Source organism: Lynx rufus, unplaced genomic scaffold (assembly GCF_022079265.1).
Source record: "Lynx rufus isolate CCGP_SWC_20201006 ecotype Redwood Valley unplaced genomic scaffold, mLynRuf1.p SCAF_10, whole genome shotgun sequence".
NCBI classification, from domain to species: Eukaryota; Metazoa; Chordata; class Mammalia; order Carnivora; family Felidae; genus Lynx; species Lynx rufus.
In genome coordinates, this window is record NW_025814824.1 from 31,896,954 (window position 1) to 31,914,744 (window position 17,791).

The window sequence follows — 17,791 nt, forward strand, 5'->3', positions numbered from 1 at the left end:
AGATTTAACACAACAGAGATTTCCCTTTGGCTTCTTATATTTTATATTTGTATCTCCTATCCCCTGCGGTAAAAATCCTGTAACATTAACATATCTACTTATTTGTTCTATACTCTAGTATAAAAAAAACTGTTTCAGAATTCCAAAATCAGTAATACCACCAACAAAAAGCCCAGTAAGTAAAGTTTAAGATTTCTTTGCAGTTCTTTTTGACCTCTGACTATATTCCAATATAGATATATTTTCAGAAAACTATGTTCAAATATTATTGAAATAATTACTTTCCTTATGTGGCTGTTATTAATATTGAGTTTGCCACAGTTGTTTCTGTTTATTTTCAAGTTGAGACAATTGAACTAATATTACATTTTAACCTACAGAAGCCTGAAAAATGAAGACTAAAATGGAGTATTCAACCACCAAAATCTCCCCAGCAAAGATGAACAGCTCAGCAGGCAAGGCTTTGGTAAAATCTCCCAAGTTGGGAAGTAAGAACTTAAGCATTTCTGATTGTTTTACACACTATATTCATCTGTTATCAAATCTTTATGATTCTGATGTTCATACATGATATCTCGCCAAAAGCTACTAAGAATACAAGAGCTGAAATTAGGAAGGATGGCTCATAAGTTTGTAATACAGCAGTCTTTGGTTTTAGACAAACTATATATAGCCAACTTTTGCTTATTTGATACATACCAGGACAAGAATGGTTTAGGTAATTGAAACCTGCTAATAGTGATAAACATGAATAACCCTTAATATCAATCCCTTCTTTCTACCCACACCTCTTTCTACCTAACCCAAAATCTTTTTCCCAGATCAATAAAATTTTAAACTGATTTTCTTTCATTCAACAAACATTTATTATGTATAAAACACCTTTGGTGTACTGTGGTCTTGACTTGCAACTTCTGATAAGGGAGAGAATAATAAGTGAAGATATTTGAATAATACATGCCCCAAATAAAGCGGAGTTGATCAAATGATTCTCAAGTCTATCCAATTGAAAACTCAAAGGAATTGGCATAAATTGAAGGGTAAATAAAGGCAGGTAGTAACCATAGTTTTAAGATGAAAGAGCTAATATCTTTGATCCTGAAAATCATCCTAGGAAATAATTATGCAAATTTACACTCATGTTTTTCATACAAAAGAGGTAACACCAAAGAAAGTTAATAGAAGTCTGGCAAGACTGGAGAGAAAATAGAGGATGAGGAATGATAGTGGGGACTGGCATATCTTTGTTTTTTGTTCTCTTCATCTCTTTGAACATCGTTAAGGCTAGAAGACAGCAGTGGTAAAGAATATCGTTTTCTGTCTTCCCTAAAGCTGTGGCCCACCCATGCTGTTTTTAGTAACCAAGGAAAACATTAATTTAATTGTAGTTTCTGAATGGCCAGAAAATCGCAGTTAAGTTAATCCTTTTATTTGTGTCTGAATCAAAACTCTCTGTGTAGAAACAGTGACTCAGTGGAACTGACTCTATGTCCTCTTAATAAAGAATGTGTTTTCTTTGTACACCAGGAGATGTGGCCACTTTATAGATACTGGAGTGGAGGAGCAGGCTGGAGTTTATGCCAGAGTTGCTGGCATTGATGCAAAAATTAAAATGTAGCCTCTCTTTTAAGGGTGCAGTGGCCCTAACAGCTTACTTATACCATTTAGAGAAACATGATAAAGATAATCTCCAAATCATGTATATGGCTTTGGAATACAGCACATTATTCTTATTGTCCCTTAGCAGATCTTCTTTTCCAATAATATTGCTCAGTTTAACACTAAGATTTTCATTATTTAGACACTGTTGGATAAAATTTCAACAGATATCTATAAAGTGTGTGGCAGGTGCACTTCTCAAAACTCAAGGTGCAAGTAATATTGTATCTTATTTTTCTAAATTAACTGCTTTGAGCCTCCAAGCAACAAAGCAAGAAAGCTCATTTTTGTTCCTTCTCCTTTGGACTAGCAGGGTCTGATACAATCACAAAGCCAGAAAACTCAATATCTATCGGCTAGAGGTATACATACAATCAGGTTCCATATGAGTTTGGTCACCACTAAAGTATTTCATCCCTAGTAATAAGATACAGGACTTAATGAGCTAGACAAAAGCCCCTCCCCAAACTCATTTCCTTCTTAGTTTCAAGGAAACTACTTGTAGAGTCAGGCCATTTTCCTCTGCTACTTCTTCTCCCCTACATTCATCAACACTTTCTCTGTCCTGACAATCCAGCTTCCTAGTGAATCTAGCCACCAGTCACAGTATGAGAGCCATGGGACAGATCCATCCAGCAGAAGTATTTTATCTGGCCTGAACAGTATATTGTTGTTTTTTAATTGAGGAAACATTTAAAAATTAGAAGATTGTGCATAAAAATCTCCATATCTTGAAAAATCTGAAAATCTAGCAACACTGGGTCCATATCCCTACATGGCAATAATTGGCAATAGAAGCGAGTAGAGGTCACACTCTTTAATTTGAGTTATGTCCATGGAATATCTTCTGTTACAGTGATGGAGCTCAACTTTATCCTATGGACAGTAAGAAACCATTGAAAACATTTAATTGGGGAATAGCAAGATTTTTTTTTAAGGTAGAGAGAGTGCATGAGCAGAGGAGGGAGGCAGAAGGAGGGTGCATGAGCAGAGGAGGGAGACAGAGAGAGAGAGAGAGAGAGAGAGAGAGAATCTCAAGCAGGCTCCATGCTCAATGTGGAGCATGATGCTCCCACAACCCTGGGATCATAACCTGAGCTGAAATCAAGAGTCAGATGCTGAACCAACTGAGCCACGCAGGCACTGGATATTTTTATTTTAGAGAGATCAATCACATTGATGGTGGCATATAGAGTGAAGGGGCAAGAATAGAAACAAAAATGCGTTAGAAGTCCACTGCATTCATCTAGGGGACTGATGATGAGGGCCAAACCTAAAACAACAGAATAGGAAGGAAGAACTAAATTTCAGATACATTCAGAAAGTGAAATCAATAAGATTTAATGACAGACCACATAAATTGAGGCATGGACAGAGATGGAAAAATAGATGATTCTCAGCTTTCAGGATGATTTAAGAATGAGCAGACAATGGTAGAAAGTGGTACTGTTTTTCAAGATAGGATTTCAGGAGGAATATATTTTGGGTAGAAAAAGATAACGAAGGGTTGATTTTTTTATGAGTATATTTGAATTTGGAGTAGGTGTTGGTCATCCAGGTAGAGATGTCTAGAATTCTGGTGGCTCTACATAGATAGATACAGAGATGCTGTAGGATAACTTAAGTCAAAATACCCTGTGAAGAAAGAGCAACAGATAGGAAACTCAGGAGACAGAACTAAGGGACAGTTACAGTTTGGGGAGTCATCAGTGTATAAAAAGATGTCATTGGAGCAGGCTTGCCCAGAAAGAAAGTCTAGAGTGAGAGGAAAGGCAAAGGACAAATTTTGAGGAACACCAATATTTTAGAAGCAGTCAGACAAGGAGAAAGCCAACAAAGAAGCAGAGATGGATGATCAGAGAGAAAAAAGGAGAACATAAGAAGACTGGTGACATGACAACAAGAAAAGAAAGAGTTTCAGAGAAGGATGTGGTTGCCAAAGTCAAATGCCACAGATAAATCAAGGGTAGTAAGCAGTGAGGAGAGACTTTGGTGAAATAGGTGCTTCGGGAAGAAATGAAAGATGAGTGATTCACTTATGTAGTTCCTGTCAGCCATAGTCTGGCTCTCTTAGTGACAGAAGTACAGAAAGATTTCCAAGCCCCTTTCCATTTACTCACCAGAAATGCGTGAAGGATTTCATCATGTTGCTATGATGAAATTACTTATGAGAATTTCTTTAAAAACCATCTGAGACACTGCCCTCATACATCAGGCAGGATAGAGACATAGGAAGTGGCAACAGCCCTTACATAAGCTTGAGTTGGCCTTTTGACCCCAGCAGAGAACTCTCTCCCACAGAGTCCCCAAGGCCATGCCAGCTTTGTGCTTCCCGTCTGAGAACACAACCCTCACAACCATACTTTCAGCTGCCCTGAACACGAAAGTATACCTTCTTACAAATTCTCCCAATGTAAATTATCTTCAATACTTCAAAGAATTTTTTAAGTTTATTTATTTTGTGAGAGAGAGAGAGAAGGAGAGGGAGAGAGAGAGACAGAGACAGCATGAGCAGGGGAGGGGCAGAGAGAGAAGGAAACAGAATCTGAAGCAGGCTCTGAGCTCTCAGCACAGAGCCGGATGCGGGGCTCAAACCCATGAATGGTGAGATCATAACCTGAGCTGAAGTCAGATGCTTAACAGACTGAGCCACCCAGGTGCTCCATCTTCAATATTTCAAATGTAGTCACCCCTCAATAAATTACACTAGTGTTCGTCCCACTAGATGATAGCCTCTACATCAATATCTTTAGCTCCTCTCTTCTACACCCATAATACTTCCTCAATATCATGACTGTTACTGCTAACTACCCAAGACCCACATCCTGCTCCCTACAGGGTCCACTCTCAATGTTAGACATGCCTGTCAGTTATGTCCAATGGGATTCTGAATATAACATAAAGATAAGCATGTAAAGAATGAGCATGCCTTCAGTATCATCTTATGCCTTTTAGTTCTGGAGAGACAATGTGAAACATTTAATAAAGTATTTTATTAAATTAGTCATCAGGAAACTAAGTTCAATGCTGGCATTGGCATAGGTTTATAAATTATCCTTGCAATTGTAAAAGCATTACGTAAATGTGATACTACAGTTGATATTTATAAATTTGATGCAATGTTAGGGAGTTCCAATGTAGATGTTAGTATAATTAAGTGGTCTTGCCCCATTAAGAGTGTTGAAGATACCTAAAGGCAGATGCCCATCTGAATTGGAGGTAAGATATAGATAATTCAAAATAGTAAGTTACAAAAGTTTACTTAACTTTCAAAAGTATATCAGGAAGACAAATCTTCTAGAGAATTAAAAGGAGGAGGGGTGCCTGGGTGGCTCAGTCTAAGTGTCTGATTCTTGATTTTAGCTCAATAATGATCTCATGTTTCATGAGATCAAGCCCCACATTGGGCACCAAGCTGAGTATGGAGACTACTTGGGATTCTCCCTCTCCCTCTCTCTTTCTGTCCCTCTCCCACTCACTCTCTCTCTCTCTCAAAATAAATAAGCAAACATTAAAAAATATATATCATAGAATGGATCCTAAAATCATAATTTTCATTTTCTGAATCACTGAATAATTGAAATTTGGCTGTATTGATACAAATTGCTTGATAATTCATTTACCAAAACACTAAAAGTTGAGATGCCATGACTCAAGTGTTACAACTTTCTTTTCCATTTGACTCTGAAAAACCTTTTATGAATTTGCAAGTAGAAAATTTAATTTTTTATTTGAGACTTTTTCTTTGACTAAATGAAAGAATTACTAAATAGGTGATTAAATTTTTTACTTTGACTTAATTTGGATTTGTATTATGTTAGTTCCTAAAATTGCAGTGTAGCATTTTCTTAGATGGAAGTGGATGGAAAGAGTAGCTTTGATGCTAGACATACTTGAGTTACAACTTCTAACCAGATCTGTAACCTTGGGCAAGTGTGTTTGAAAATCCATGATGGGCCAGGAACTGGGCTTTACTTAGTCATTTCACCTAAACCTCTTAGCAATTTTCTGAGACAGATTTGGCACATGACCCAAGGACCAATGAGGTTAAGATGCTTGGCCAAGATCACACTAATCTAGTGTTGAGATGTGGATATAAATAGCAGCTGAGTTGCTCTTTGGTTTTGTTTTCGTTTGGAATGGGTGAATGAAACCAACAACTGTCTTCTAATCCAAATAGAGTATCTCCTTAGAGAGACCCAGAGTCCACCAGCTTGTCTTTCCCAGACTCCTCATAAAGGTAACTTGATGCCTTCCAAAGGTTCACAACATGCACTCTTGGAAACACAGTTTGGCCTCTGGGAAGACCAATAGCTATTCTTTCATTGCAACAAATCAGACAAGAATCTGCCCCTAATTCTAAGATAAAATAAAAGAAAGAGAAATACCAGGAAAGTGAAGAGCTGTGCCCTGGAGCTGTGTGTGTGTGTGTGTGTGTGTGTGTGTGTGTTGTGGGGGGATTCCCTTTACTGCTTAAAAAATAACCAGCAAAAGCCAAATTTGTCATTCATATTTTTTTCATGACTCACTAATTCCTCCTGCTGATAAGTATCAGAGTCCTCTTAAGAGTTTTCAGAGCCTCTGATCATTTGGAAAATGAGGAGAGGGGCGCCTGGGTGGCGCAGTCGGTTAAGCGGCCGACTTCAGCCAGGTCACGATCTCGCGGTCCGTGAGTTCGAGCCCCGCGTCAGGCTCTGGGCTGATGACTCGGAGCCTGGAGCCTGTTTCCGATTCTGTGTCTCCCTCTCTCTCTGCCCCTCCCCCATTCATGTTCTGTCTCTCTCTGTCCCAAAAATGAATAAACGTTGAAAAAAAAAAAAGAATTTGTAAAAAAAAAAAAAAAAAAAAGAAAATGAGGAGAATAACTTCCTTGTAATATTATTGTAAAGGATTAAATGAAACAGTAAGTAAAATTACTAGCACAGTGCTTGGCCCACTGTAGACATGCTAACATTTGAGAAGGGAGCAAAAAAATACTCAAAGGAGAAAAGATGGTCTCTTCAATAAATGGTGTTGGGAAAACTGGGTATCCGCATGTAAAAGAACTCACAAAAACTGACCTGAAATGGATTAAAGACTTAAATGTTAGACATGAAACTCTTAGAAGAAAATAAAGGAAAAAAGCTTGAAGACATGGGTCACTTATTTTTAATATCAATAACCTCTAGAGACTATAGCCATTCTTCTAAAATTATTAAAAGTGTATTCTAGATAAGTAAAAGAAGATTATAGATTTCATGTGATCACAAAAGTTAGGCAAAGATTGATATATGCTTGATGTAGATCCACACTCCCTTATATGGAATTCTGAAAACCAAATTTTTTTTCTAAGGACCTAAAATTTTTCATAAATCATTTGGTAATAAAATACAATCTGAACTCATGTGACAATTAAATCCTGACCTGAACCAATATGAAGTCTTTATTTATTTCACTTTATATGCATTTTCCTATATTTCACTTTAAATCATGAATTAATATTTGGTTATGAGTGCTGCCCTAGTCCCTGCTGGGAGTACTACATATATACAGCATATACTCTACCTGACAACTCTAAAATCTAAAAAAAACTCTGAATTTGGGGGCACCTAGGTGGTTCAGTTGGTTAAGTGTCTGACTTCGGCTCAGGTCATAATCTCATGGTTTGTGAGTTTGAGCCCCATGTCAGGTCCTGGGCTGACAGCTCAGAGCCTGGAGCCTGCTTCAGAATCTGTGTCTCCTTTTCTCTCTGCTCTTCCCCTGCTCATGCTCTGCCTCTCTATCCTTCAAAAATAAACATTAAAATTTTTTTTAAATAAAAAACTCTGAATTTTGAAACACAATTGGCCCCAAGCTTTCTGATAAGATACTGTGGATCTTTAGTTGCTTTCGTGGACTGCTATGCTCAGGGTTTGTAAAAAGATAAATATGGATGGAATGAAACAGTATCAAAATTTTTCAATTGTTTAGAATCCCAGCAGAAGGCTGAAGAAGTTTGCCAAATGTACTTTATGCAGCTACGTTCTGGCCTTATAAAAAAGACAGCCTGTTATTTTAAGAAAGAAACCACCAAAAGACATTCAACAAGAAGAGGTAAGGGGAAACTACATTTCCTGGTAATTTTTCAATATAGTAATGAGCATCTATTAGCCTTCATTTACCACATCTTAGATATATAATTTTTTCCCTCGACCAAATTTTCCTTCTGAAAAATAGTAAGGATGCTGAACTATTTTCTTTTCAAAAGGACATATAAAGAGTTTTATAGCATGGTAGAAATAGTCATGTCATAATAAGTGAAAACAGAGGATATTAAATTATAAATATATTTACAGTATTTTACATTTTTTTTTCATTTAAAGGTATTAAACTAAAATGTTAATAGCAGTTTTTTTTTTTTTTTTTTGGGTGTTGAGACCATGGGTCACTAGTTTTCTCCCATCTGGACTCCAATGAGTGTACCCTACTGTGGTATAAGTGTGCCAGGAAATATTGATCCCTTCAGACTGTGGGGTGGCTAAAGCCCTGGGGTCAGTCATCACTGTCAGCAAGCAGCTTTGACTCAGAATCCTCAAAGTGGGGGTAAGGGGTTTGGGCAGAGTGGGTACTGACAATCCACTCCTTATCCTACAGCTGGAAAGTATAAAGAACATCTAGTATTCACTGCCCGTCATCAGCAGCTGGAACGGCCTGTGGGGGGCTTAGCCTTTGGTGTGCCTATGGTCCAGAAATGCTTTGGAACAACTGATGTTCCAAGTATCCAAGGTATGCCTGGTGATGGGCATGGTGTGGGTGTGAGGAGGGAGGTAAGACACAGGACCATGGCAAGTGCCACTTTAAGAAACAGCTTCAAGTCCATGCCTACTTGTGTAACAGAAACTTCTGTCCATTTGCTGTCATTGTACCCATTTAGTGGTATCCAAACTAGTCACAGTGTAGCTGCTCTAACAATATATGTGCATTCTATAGTTAGCCCTCCATCATTATTTTGAAATGCTTGTCATGGGTTGGAATCCCATATACATTATTCCTGGGGAAAATACATAATCCTTCAGGGAAAAAAAAAAACCACATTTCCTCCCCAAATGTCAACATTTTGACAATGAAAGAAAATGAAGAACTATTATATTTTTAAAATATAATTTCAGCTCATAAACATTTTAAATAGTTGTTAAATTGGTTTTAGGTTGTATCACCTACTTGTGCAAGTAAACCCCAAGTTGATGGTAACTATCAAGAAATGAGGAGATCATTAAGAAAACTTGACCAGGAATGGCATATTGCCATTTCAAGCATAACTCCTGATATAAATATCTTAAGTTTCCAGAAACATACTGAAGTTTCTCATTAAGAATTTATGCTAAGCAAAATAAGTCAATAAAAGAAAGACAAAAACCATATGACTTTACTCATATGTGGAATTTAAGAAATAAAACAGATGAACATAGGGGGTAAGAGAAGAAAGGGAAACAAACCACAAGAAACTCTTAATAATAGACAACAAACTGTGGGTTGATGGAGAGAGGTGGGTGTGAAATGGTCTAGATGAGTGATGGGTACTAAGGAGTACCCTTATGTTGTGAAGAGCATTGGGTATTGTATGTAAGTGATGAATCACTGAATTCTACTCCTGAACCCAATATTGCATTGTATGTTAACTAACTAAAACTTAAATAAAGACTTTTAAATAATTTTACTTCAGAAATTCATATACACATTCAATATTTAACATTCTTCTATTTTGTTTATTATTTCTCTTAGCACAATTCTATAATATAAAGAAAATGTAATGATTTTTTTCCTTCAAGGACCAACATAGGTCCTAATTCTACACCAGTTTACCCCAGCGTGCCACAGAAATACTATCATTTTCTATGTGTGCTGGGACATTGTTTTAAAAGTTGAGAGTGCTGCTGTAAATGTCTCTGTTATTTAGCCAGAAGACAGAATGGGTCTCCACACCTTACAGATGGGTATTCATTTAACCATGTCTCTCAAAATACAGTCCCTTCTTGTCCACAGTCCTCTTGACCATAAGAAACAAGGAAGCCGGCAAAGTCTGTCACTTTTCCAGCTTACTTCTCACCATCAAATCCTGCCATAAGCACACTAACATGACCTCCTATAGTCCTCATGAAGGAGACCAGCATCTTTAATACCATTCAAGCGACATACCTCTGCCTTTGAGCTATGTTAAGCTTGCACCAAAGGCTTTTATCTATCCAACAATGGTGGACAAAGTACAGCTCAAATTGGAAAAACAAAACCAAAAACCTTAAACAAAGTGTTTTTTTTTTAATTGCTGAGGATTGTTCATGGGAACAAGACATTTTGAATTTTTAATGGCAAGCTTTTCATTTGTTACAGAATATTCTGCTTCCCTGAGCACATACAATGATCAATCTATTACTTTCGTTTTTGAGGATGGAAGTTATGAGATCTATGTAGAAGACTTGGGAAAAGACCAAGAGAAAGGTAGAATATTTCCTTTTGTCTATAACGATATAATGATGACTAGTAAAGTAAAAAATAAATTTACCAAGCCATAAATAATGTATTACTTCAGACATGACACATAGATTTCATACTGTGTGCTAACTCCAATACATTGGCGGACATGCCTAAATATCACCAAGTTGAAGAGAATTCAGAAGCTTAGTGAGGATTTAATAGGAAAGGATGCTGATATTGAGAAGCGGTATCTGTTGTGAAAGATGGAAGAGGGATTCCTGGGTGGCTCAGTCAGTTAAGCATCCAACTTTTGGTTTCGGCTTAGGTCATGATCTCAGCGTTCATGGGATTGAGCCCCATGTCACGCTCTACATTGACAGCACAGGTCAGCTTGGGATTCTCTCTCTTTCTCTCTCTCTCTCTTTCTGCCCCTCCCCAACATGTGCTCTCTCTCTCTCTCAAAATAAATAAACTTTAAAAAAATGGATGACCAGACCACATATATTTGCTACTGCTAATTACCTGCTATATCTTTCCAGTCCTATCAATATCACCAAAGTACAATCTCAAATAAGAGAATATACCAGTGTTATGGACAATTTGTTAAATATTTTAATAATAACTGTGTTAGAGAATTCATCAGAGCATATTCATACATTTTTGAGACCTTCCTTAAAATCACAAAATTTCTTTAATTGATGTATAATAAAAGAGGATATTGTCTGACGTTATGTATTTGTTAAAACTGAAACATTTTGATAAAATTGTATCTCACTGAAGGGATTTTATGCATTCTCTTTCAGATAAGGTGTTATTCCGTTATTATGATTTCCAACCTCCTTCACATGAAACAGGTAATTTGGAAAACTAGGTAGCTGTAGTACTTGAATTCTTGAATTTGGGGCAAGGACAAATCCAAAAATGCCCCATAAAAAAGGAAGGCAGTCTCAGAAGATTCTCTCCAGCCCACATTCATGGTTATCTCTTAGATTCTTAGAGGATTTATTCCATCCCATCCATTTGCAGTTTAATAACTAGGATGAAGGTTAACATTTAAAAAAGATCCAGAATAATAGTGGTTTAAGCTACACAAAACTTCATTTCTATCTTAGCCAGGACGAGAATGGCAGTGCTGCTCAACAAGTTGTCCGGGGACCAGGATCCTTCTCTCTTTGTCACTCTGCCAACATCTACATGGTTCAGGATTACTTGCTACCTCAACAATGCCCAATCAGCAGGACAGTGGAAGACAGATGCATGAATTATCTTTCCCTTTAAGGACAAAACCTTGAAGTTGCACGTGACACTTCCATTCACCTCACATTGGTCAAAACTTAGTCACATTGCTACACTTAGTTACAAGAAAACAGACTGGGAAATGTTCTATTACACAAGGAGAGTAGTTGGGATATTGAAGGAAAACTATCAGTGGCTTTACATGGAGACAGGGAAGCTGACACCCAGACAAATAACCAATAGAGTCATAATTCTACAATTAGAAATCAAGTAAGAAAACTAAGGAGCTTAAAAATACCCCCAAATTGTCCAATGACTCTTTAGGAGCTTAACATTACCCCCAAATTATCCGGTGACTTTTTAGTTTCATTTGGGTACAAATACTTCTATAAGACATGTTGGTTAATGAAGCAATTATTTTACATCACATCTTGGATTCTTTTCTTAGGTGTTAAATTCATTTCATTAAATTGAACTTACTTGTTCAATTCTTAGCTTTATAATTTAGATTTTTAAATTAATTTATTATTTTTAATTTACATATTTTTTTAATTGCAAGGTGATGCTGATGATGGCCATATGTTATTGGTAAATCTGAGTCCTACAAAAGACAAAGACTTCCTGCTGCATGCCAATAACAAAGAACACTCTGTGGAGGTAATAGAAATATGCACTTAACTGTCATAATTGACTCCACTCTTTTGTGCAGATTTGGGTGTTTGGCACAGTTCAAGGAAAAAGTTTTGTTTCTGCTATTGTACATAAAACACAGTTACTACTAATAACTTGCTTCTGGAGTAGGGAAGGGAGGGAAATGGCATGTATAACCTTGCTACTGAAAGTCTGGGCTCTGCCAGTAGTGCAGAATCAACTGCGAATTTGTTAGAAATGCAGAATTTCAGGCTTCCTCAGAACTGAATGCGAATCAGTGTTTTAACAAATCTCCAGGAGACTCATATGTGCATTAAAGTTTGAAAAGTGCTACTATGTAGAATGATCTGAAATTCTATCTACTCAGCTTTAGGAACTACTTTGTTTTTCCAGGAAGCATTTCTTAATAAAATAGTTTTCTTAGGCAAATGCAAAAGTAATTTTACACTCCAAGCCTGCTAAAGGGAAAGTCATAAATATTTCCATCTGCCAAGATTTACAATTATCATTATAAATAATAATCTACATTCTAATCATAGGATTCACTACTCAGTCTTTTTCAGTTAGTAAATGTTAGTATAATATTGGTCATGATGAAGAGTTATAAACATTTTGAGGAACAAACAAGCCAAAGATGGAGACCAGGAAGAAAACATAAGAGTATAATATAGATGACAAATTACATAAATACAAAATTATAAATCTAACTAATACAGCCATGTAAGGTATTAACATAAACACTGGATGGTACCCCACATCTTCCTTAACAAATGCTCCTCAATGTATATAACAGTGTTTGGCATATATAATTACTCAGTAGTAAGAGCTAACCCATACAGAACTCTATTATATGCCAAATACCATGCTAAATGTTTTACAAGCAGTCTCCTTTAATTCTTGTAGTAATTCTATGATGGAATTATTGTTTTTGTCAGATATTACTGTATAACAAACCATTCCGAACACTTACTGGCCTTAAATAATAATCATTTATATCACTCACATGTAGAAAACAGATTAGGCTAAAAAATTGAGGCTTGAGAGGTAAAGCAATGTGCACAGGACTCAGAGATAGTACATGGCAAAAGTGGGGCACAAATCCTGAGCTGCTGTATCCAAATCCAGTCATTCTAAGCTACAAAGTATCTCAAAGTATGTAGACCATCAGTAAATTAAATTAAATCCGCCCCACTTCAGCCCTCTACTAGCTTCTTCCTACCCCATTCCCATCCCCTACTTAGTAAGTAGCCTTGCTAGAAATACCAAGTTATAATTATTTCTCTTTAGTTTCTAACACAGGGAGGTGAGGTTGACTATGGATTTCCCACTCACGTACCGATTGCTTTCTTTCTTGTTTCCTCAGCTACAAAAATGTGAAAAACCATTGCCAGACCAGGCCTTCTTCCGCCTTCATAGGAAGTCTTCCAAATGTGTTTCATTTGAATGTAAGAATGACCCTGGAGTGTTTATAGGAGTAAAGGATAACCACCTTGCTCTAATTAAAGTAGAGGATCAAACTGAGTATTTTAGTACAGAGAATATCATATTTAAACTCTCTTAAACTTAATGTTATGGAAAGCTGTGGATCTTGTGTTGGATAACTCAAATAGTTACCACTGGAGAAATGATCGAGAAATAAAGAAAGAGGTAACATTCAAGGGAAATGGAGGGTACTTGGTATGCTATGGAATGTTTTTCTCATTATGTGTAAATACTTTTTTATGGTCTTTGATTTCTGCATTTTATTTCCTTCTGTATCATTACATATTCAATAAGGTATTGCTAAAGACCTCAGAAGAGGTACAACCTGAACTTTAATTTTTTCTACTTTCAGTACAGAAAGAACTTCATATTTAGAGCTGAGACCTCTGGGGAGAAGCAAGGGCCTTAATCCAACTCTCATTTTAGACAGGGATCCATTTTAAAGAGCTACATAAAGACATAATTTTCCCTGGTTCCAAACAATGAGTTCAAACACTAAATCTATTGGTGAAAAGACAACCAAATCTATTTGGACTGACCATGTCACAACTGGAATAAAACACCAAATTTGTTTGAAGATGCCCAAAACTTCAGATACCTACCTACATAGGTAGGCAGATAATATAAATATATGAAATGACAAAGACAGTCAAAACATTAAGAAAAATAAATCCAGTATTTGTAAATAATTTTACCTCTAATTGTTTGTAAACTGCTAATTTTTTATAGACTTAGTTAAGTTTAAGCAAAACATTCTTCTATTAGGAAATGAAATAAATTTTAGTTCAGACATATAATTGAAATCATTAGGAATATCCAACAAATTAAAACGTTTTTTTAAAAGCACTGAGACACAACTTATTTTAGGACATCCAAGTACCATGGGATCCAAGTACCACAGTGAATTCAGAAATCCTCTAATCTACTAGAGCCTAGATAGGACACAGGATTAACATCACAATTTCAATAACTGACTCTTCCTGATGTTTGTAGTATACTATGTCCTTCTGACCCTATTCTCCAGGGATCTATGACTTTTGATATACATATCACCCTGGACAAAATTTCTTCTAATACTTTCTTCCCATGTATACAAATGTTTTTCTTGTCCAGCTTTCCGATTACCCTACTTATTATGGCATATTTGTTTGACTTTTGTTACTTCTTTATTCTTTTGACCAAATGTGTTCTTGATATACCTTTTGTGACTCCTGAGCTTCATTACAAATCACCTGATATCTGGATGCCATCTTTATTTTACTTCATCTATCTGATGTTGTAGAATTTCATATAAGCCTATTAAAGAGCAATATTTTTTTATTAAACATCTTTGCATTTTACATTACTAAGGTAATAAAATTCATACTCAACCATATAATAAGATTTTTCAACTACTAAAGGAATAGTTTTGCTTATTTTAAGGCCTTAATTCTACTATAATTTTTCCTAGGCTTAACACTGACAGTAAATGATAAAACTAATGACAATATTTATAAAATGCAACTTTTTCTGAAAGTGTAGGCTTTTTAATTTTTAATTGTTGAGATCTATTAGATTATAATTCTGGTGGAACATAAGATTAAAAAGGCTGAGAATTACTGTGTGAGGGTAAGCAATTATAAACAATAATAAATCTTTCATTACATTGCCAATTTTATTATTTTTTTTGTATATTGTTTCAAGTTTCTTTTTTTTTCAATGTATGAAGTTTATTGTCAAATTGGTTTCCATACAACACCCAGTGCTCATCCCAAAAGGTGCCCTCCTCAATACCCATCACCCACCCTCCCTCCCTCCCACCCCCCATCAACCCTCAGTTTGTTCTCAGTTTTTAAGAGTCTCTAATGCTTTCATTGCCAATTTTATTATGGAGACAAAAATAAATGCAGAATCTATATCATCCGCTCTGAAAAACACTAAATGTTAATCATATGCATCTCTATGATATACTTAAAATTATTGTTTTTAAGTAATCAGATATATCTATTACATTGTTTAAGTTCTTGAATAAATTGTATTTTTCAAAAGTCTGTGAGGCCATGTTTTTATCATAAAATGACTCAATATTCTGAAGTTTTTAAGTGAAAGTAAGTACACTTTACTCCACCAATGTTGGTATATGAAGTAGGTCATTTGTCTGATATTCTTGGTCATTCGAAATTAAGATATTCCAGAAAAGGGATTGTGTCTTTTACACCTTTATGTTCCCAGTGCCCATCATACTGGCCAGCACAGATGAGCTATTTGGTGACTTTTACCCCAAATCCAACAGCCAACATACACCTGCCAAAGGAAATTTAACCTGACCTCTGATCATTTAGGTATCTTTCAACCTGGTTATCTTACTTTTCATGTTCAATTCTCCTTTTCTAAAAAATACTTTGTGCCATTACTATACTGAGTATTATTTAAAATATTTAAATGTGTGATGGTCTTTTGTCATTTACTTTCATGTCTTTTGATGGTCGATAACACAGACATAACTGGAAGGAATTTTTCCATTTCATTGTATCAGAATAACAATTATGCCAAAACTTACTTTTCCCTCATTTTATTTATATTCATTAGATTTTTATGTATTTATTGGATACCTTGAAATACTGTCAAGAAAACTTTATTTGAATAAGTAATATGACTTAGAATTGGAAAAAAATGAAGTAAGAGTTAAGATTCAGGGAATTTGAAAAAATAATTGCTAATTTAATTAGAATGCAACAGCTTGACGGGGTGCCTGGGTGGCTCAGTCAGTTAAGCATCCAGCTTCAGTTCAGGTCATGATCTTGCTGTCATGGGTTCAAGTCCTATATTGGACTATGTGCTGACAGCTCAGAGCCTGGAGCCTACTTCAGATTCTGTGTCTCCCTCTCTGCCCCTTAACCACTTGTGGCATCTTTCTCTCTCTCTCTCTCTCTCTCTTTCTTTCAAAAATGAATAAACATTTTTTAAAAAAAGAATGCAACAGCTTGATTAAAATCTTAAAAAATTGAATTATAACCACCACATCTGCAAAAAAAAAAAAAAGCCAAAAAATAAAAACAATTTCAACCTTTATGCCTCATGCTGAGAAATTGCACGATGGATGGAAAAATCTTAAACAAGGGTACTCAAAATTCCTCCCCCATCCCCATCATACAATGACCTATACAGCCCAGAAGTCTTGTCCTCTAGCAGTTGCTCCATTAATACATGTCATGCATATTGGACTTTGCTAGGTAGTGTGAAAGCACCTCCCCCCCCCAAAAAAAACTAAACTATGCTCCTTGTCCACATGGAACTTAAAACATGTACAATTTATGTATTAACCTCCAACTCTGCAGTACACATTTGCACAAAGGTAAGATAGATCAGTGTGCGTTTCACATTAGAGAAAGAAATAAGAGTGAATTCTCTACCCTACTACCCACCCTGATCTATTCATGTATCCATCCTCAAGGTTATGTTATATAGGTTCCTTCTACAGGTCCCAGTCAGGGTTGGGATTAGGGGGCTTAGGACTCTGAGAAATGGATGCAAGAGATAAAAGTTAAAGCCAAATTGGTAGAGATAGAATCAATGAGGTACTTCCTGTTGAGGTGCCAAGATTATGAAACACTTGTCCAAGTCCAATTATAGTCCCTAGCCCATATGGTATTCCCATAAGAAGAATGCATGAATCACTACCCAGCATAGTAAGAACATAGATTTGGGAGCACTTGGTTGTCTCAGTTGGAAGAGTCTGCAACTCTTGATCTCAGCGTCATGAGTTCAATCCTCGCATTGGGTGTAGATGTTACATACATACATACATACAGAAACAAGGAAACAAAACCATTTTTTTAAAAAAAGACCATAGGTTTGGTTTACTGCTTACAGGCTGTGCAACTTCAGCAAATTATGTGAACTCTCTCAATCTCTGTTTATTCTCTGTAAGGTAAGAAGGTACCAAATATTGTAGTTGTTTACCTAATATCCAACACCACTATCCCCACTTTCTTAACAGGATTACGCCTTCCCAGACTCCCATGTAGTAGATATGGTAACCACTTGACACTGTTCTGAACAATAAAATATAGGCAGGATAAAGGTTTGAGAAAAACTTTTATTTATTTATTTATTTATTTATTTATTCTAGAGAGAGAGAGCCAGCTCGAGTGGGGGAGAGTGACAGAGGGAGAGAGAGAATCTTAAGCAGATTCCATGCTTAGCACGGAACTTGACATGGGGCTCGATCTCACAACCTTGGGATCATGACCTGAGCCAGAAATAAAGTCAGACACTTAACTGACTGAGCCACCTGGAGCCCCAAGAAAAACTTTTTTAAAGGGAAATATTCAACTAAAATGCACTTTTTGTC

The 17,791-nt window shown here is 36.2% G+C and overlaps 1 protein-coding gene across 2 annotated transcripts; it reads left to right on the plus strand.

Annotated features, from left to right (window-relative positions):
* Positions 1-391: 391 nt before the first annotated feature.
* Positions 392-13,537, plus strand: IL33 (interleukin 33). Of its 2 annotated transcripts, XM_047097896.1 has the most exons (7): positions 392-488; positions 7,609-7,731; positions 8,272-8,403; positions 10,006-10,113; positions 10,893-10,943; positions 11,885-11,982; positions 13,340-13,537. In XM_047097896.1, exons 1-7 carry the CDS (start codon positions 392-394, stop codon positions 13,535-13,537), a joined length of 807 nt encoding a protein of 268 aa, XP_046953852.1. The 2 variants fall into 2 exon arrangements, with proteins under 2 accessions (XP_046953852.1, XP_046953861.1); XM_047097905.1 differs by lacking the exon at positions 8,272-8,403 and having other exon boundaries at positions 7,609-7,734; positions 9,991-10,113.
* The last annotated feature ends 4,254 nt before the right edge of the window (positions 13,538-17,791 follow it).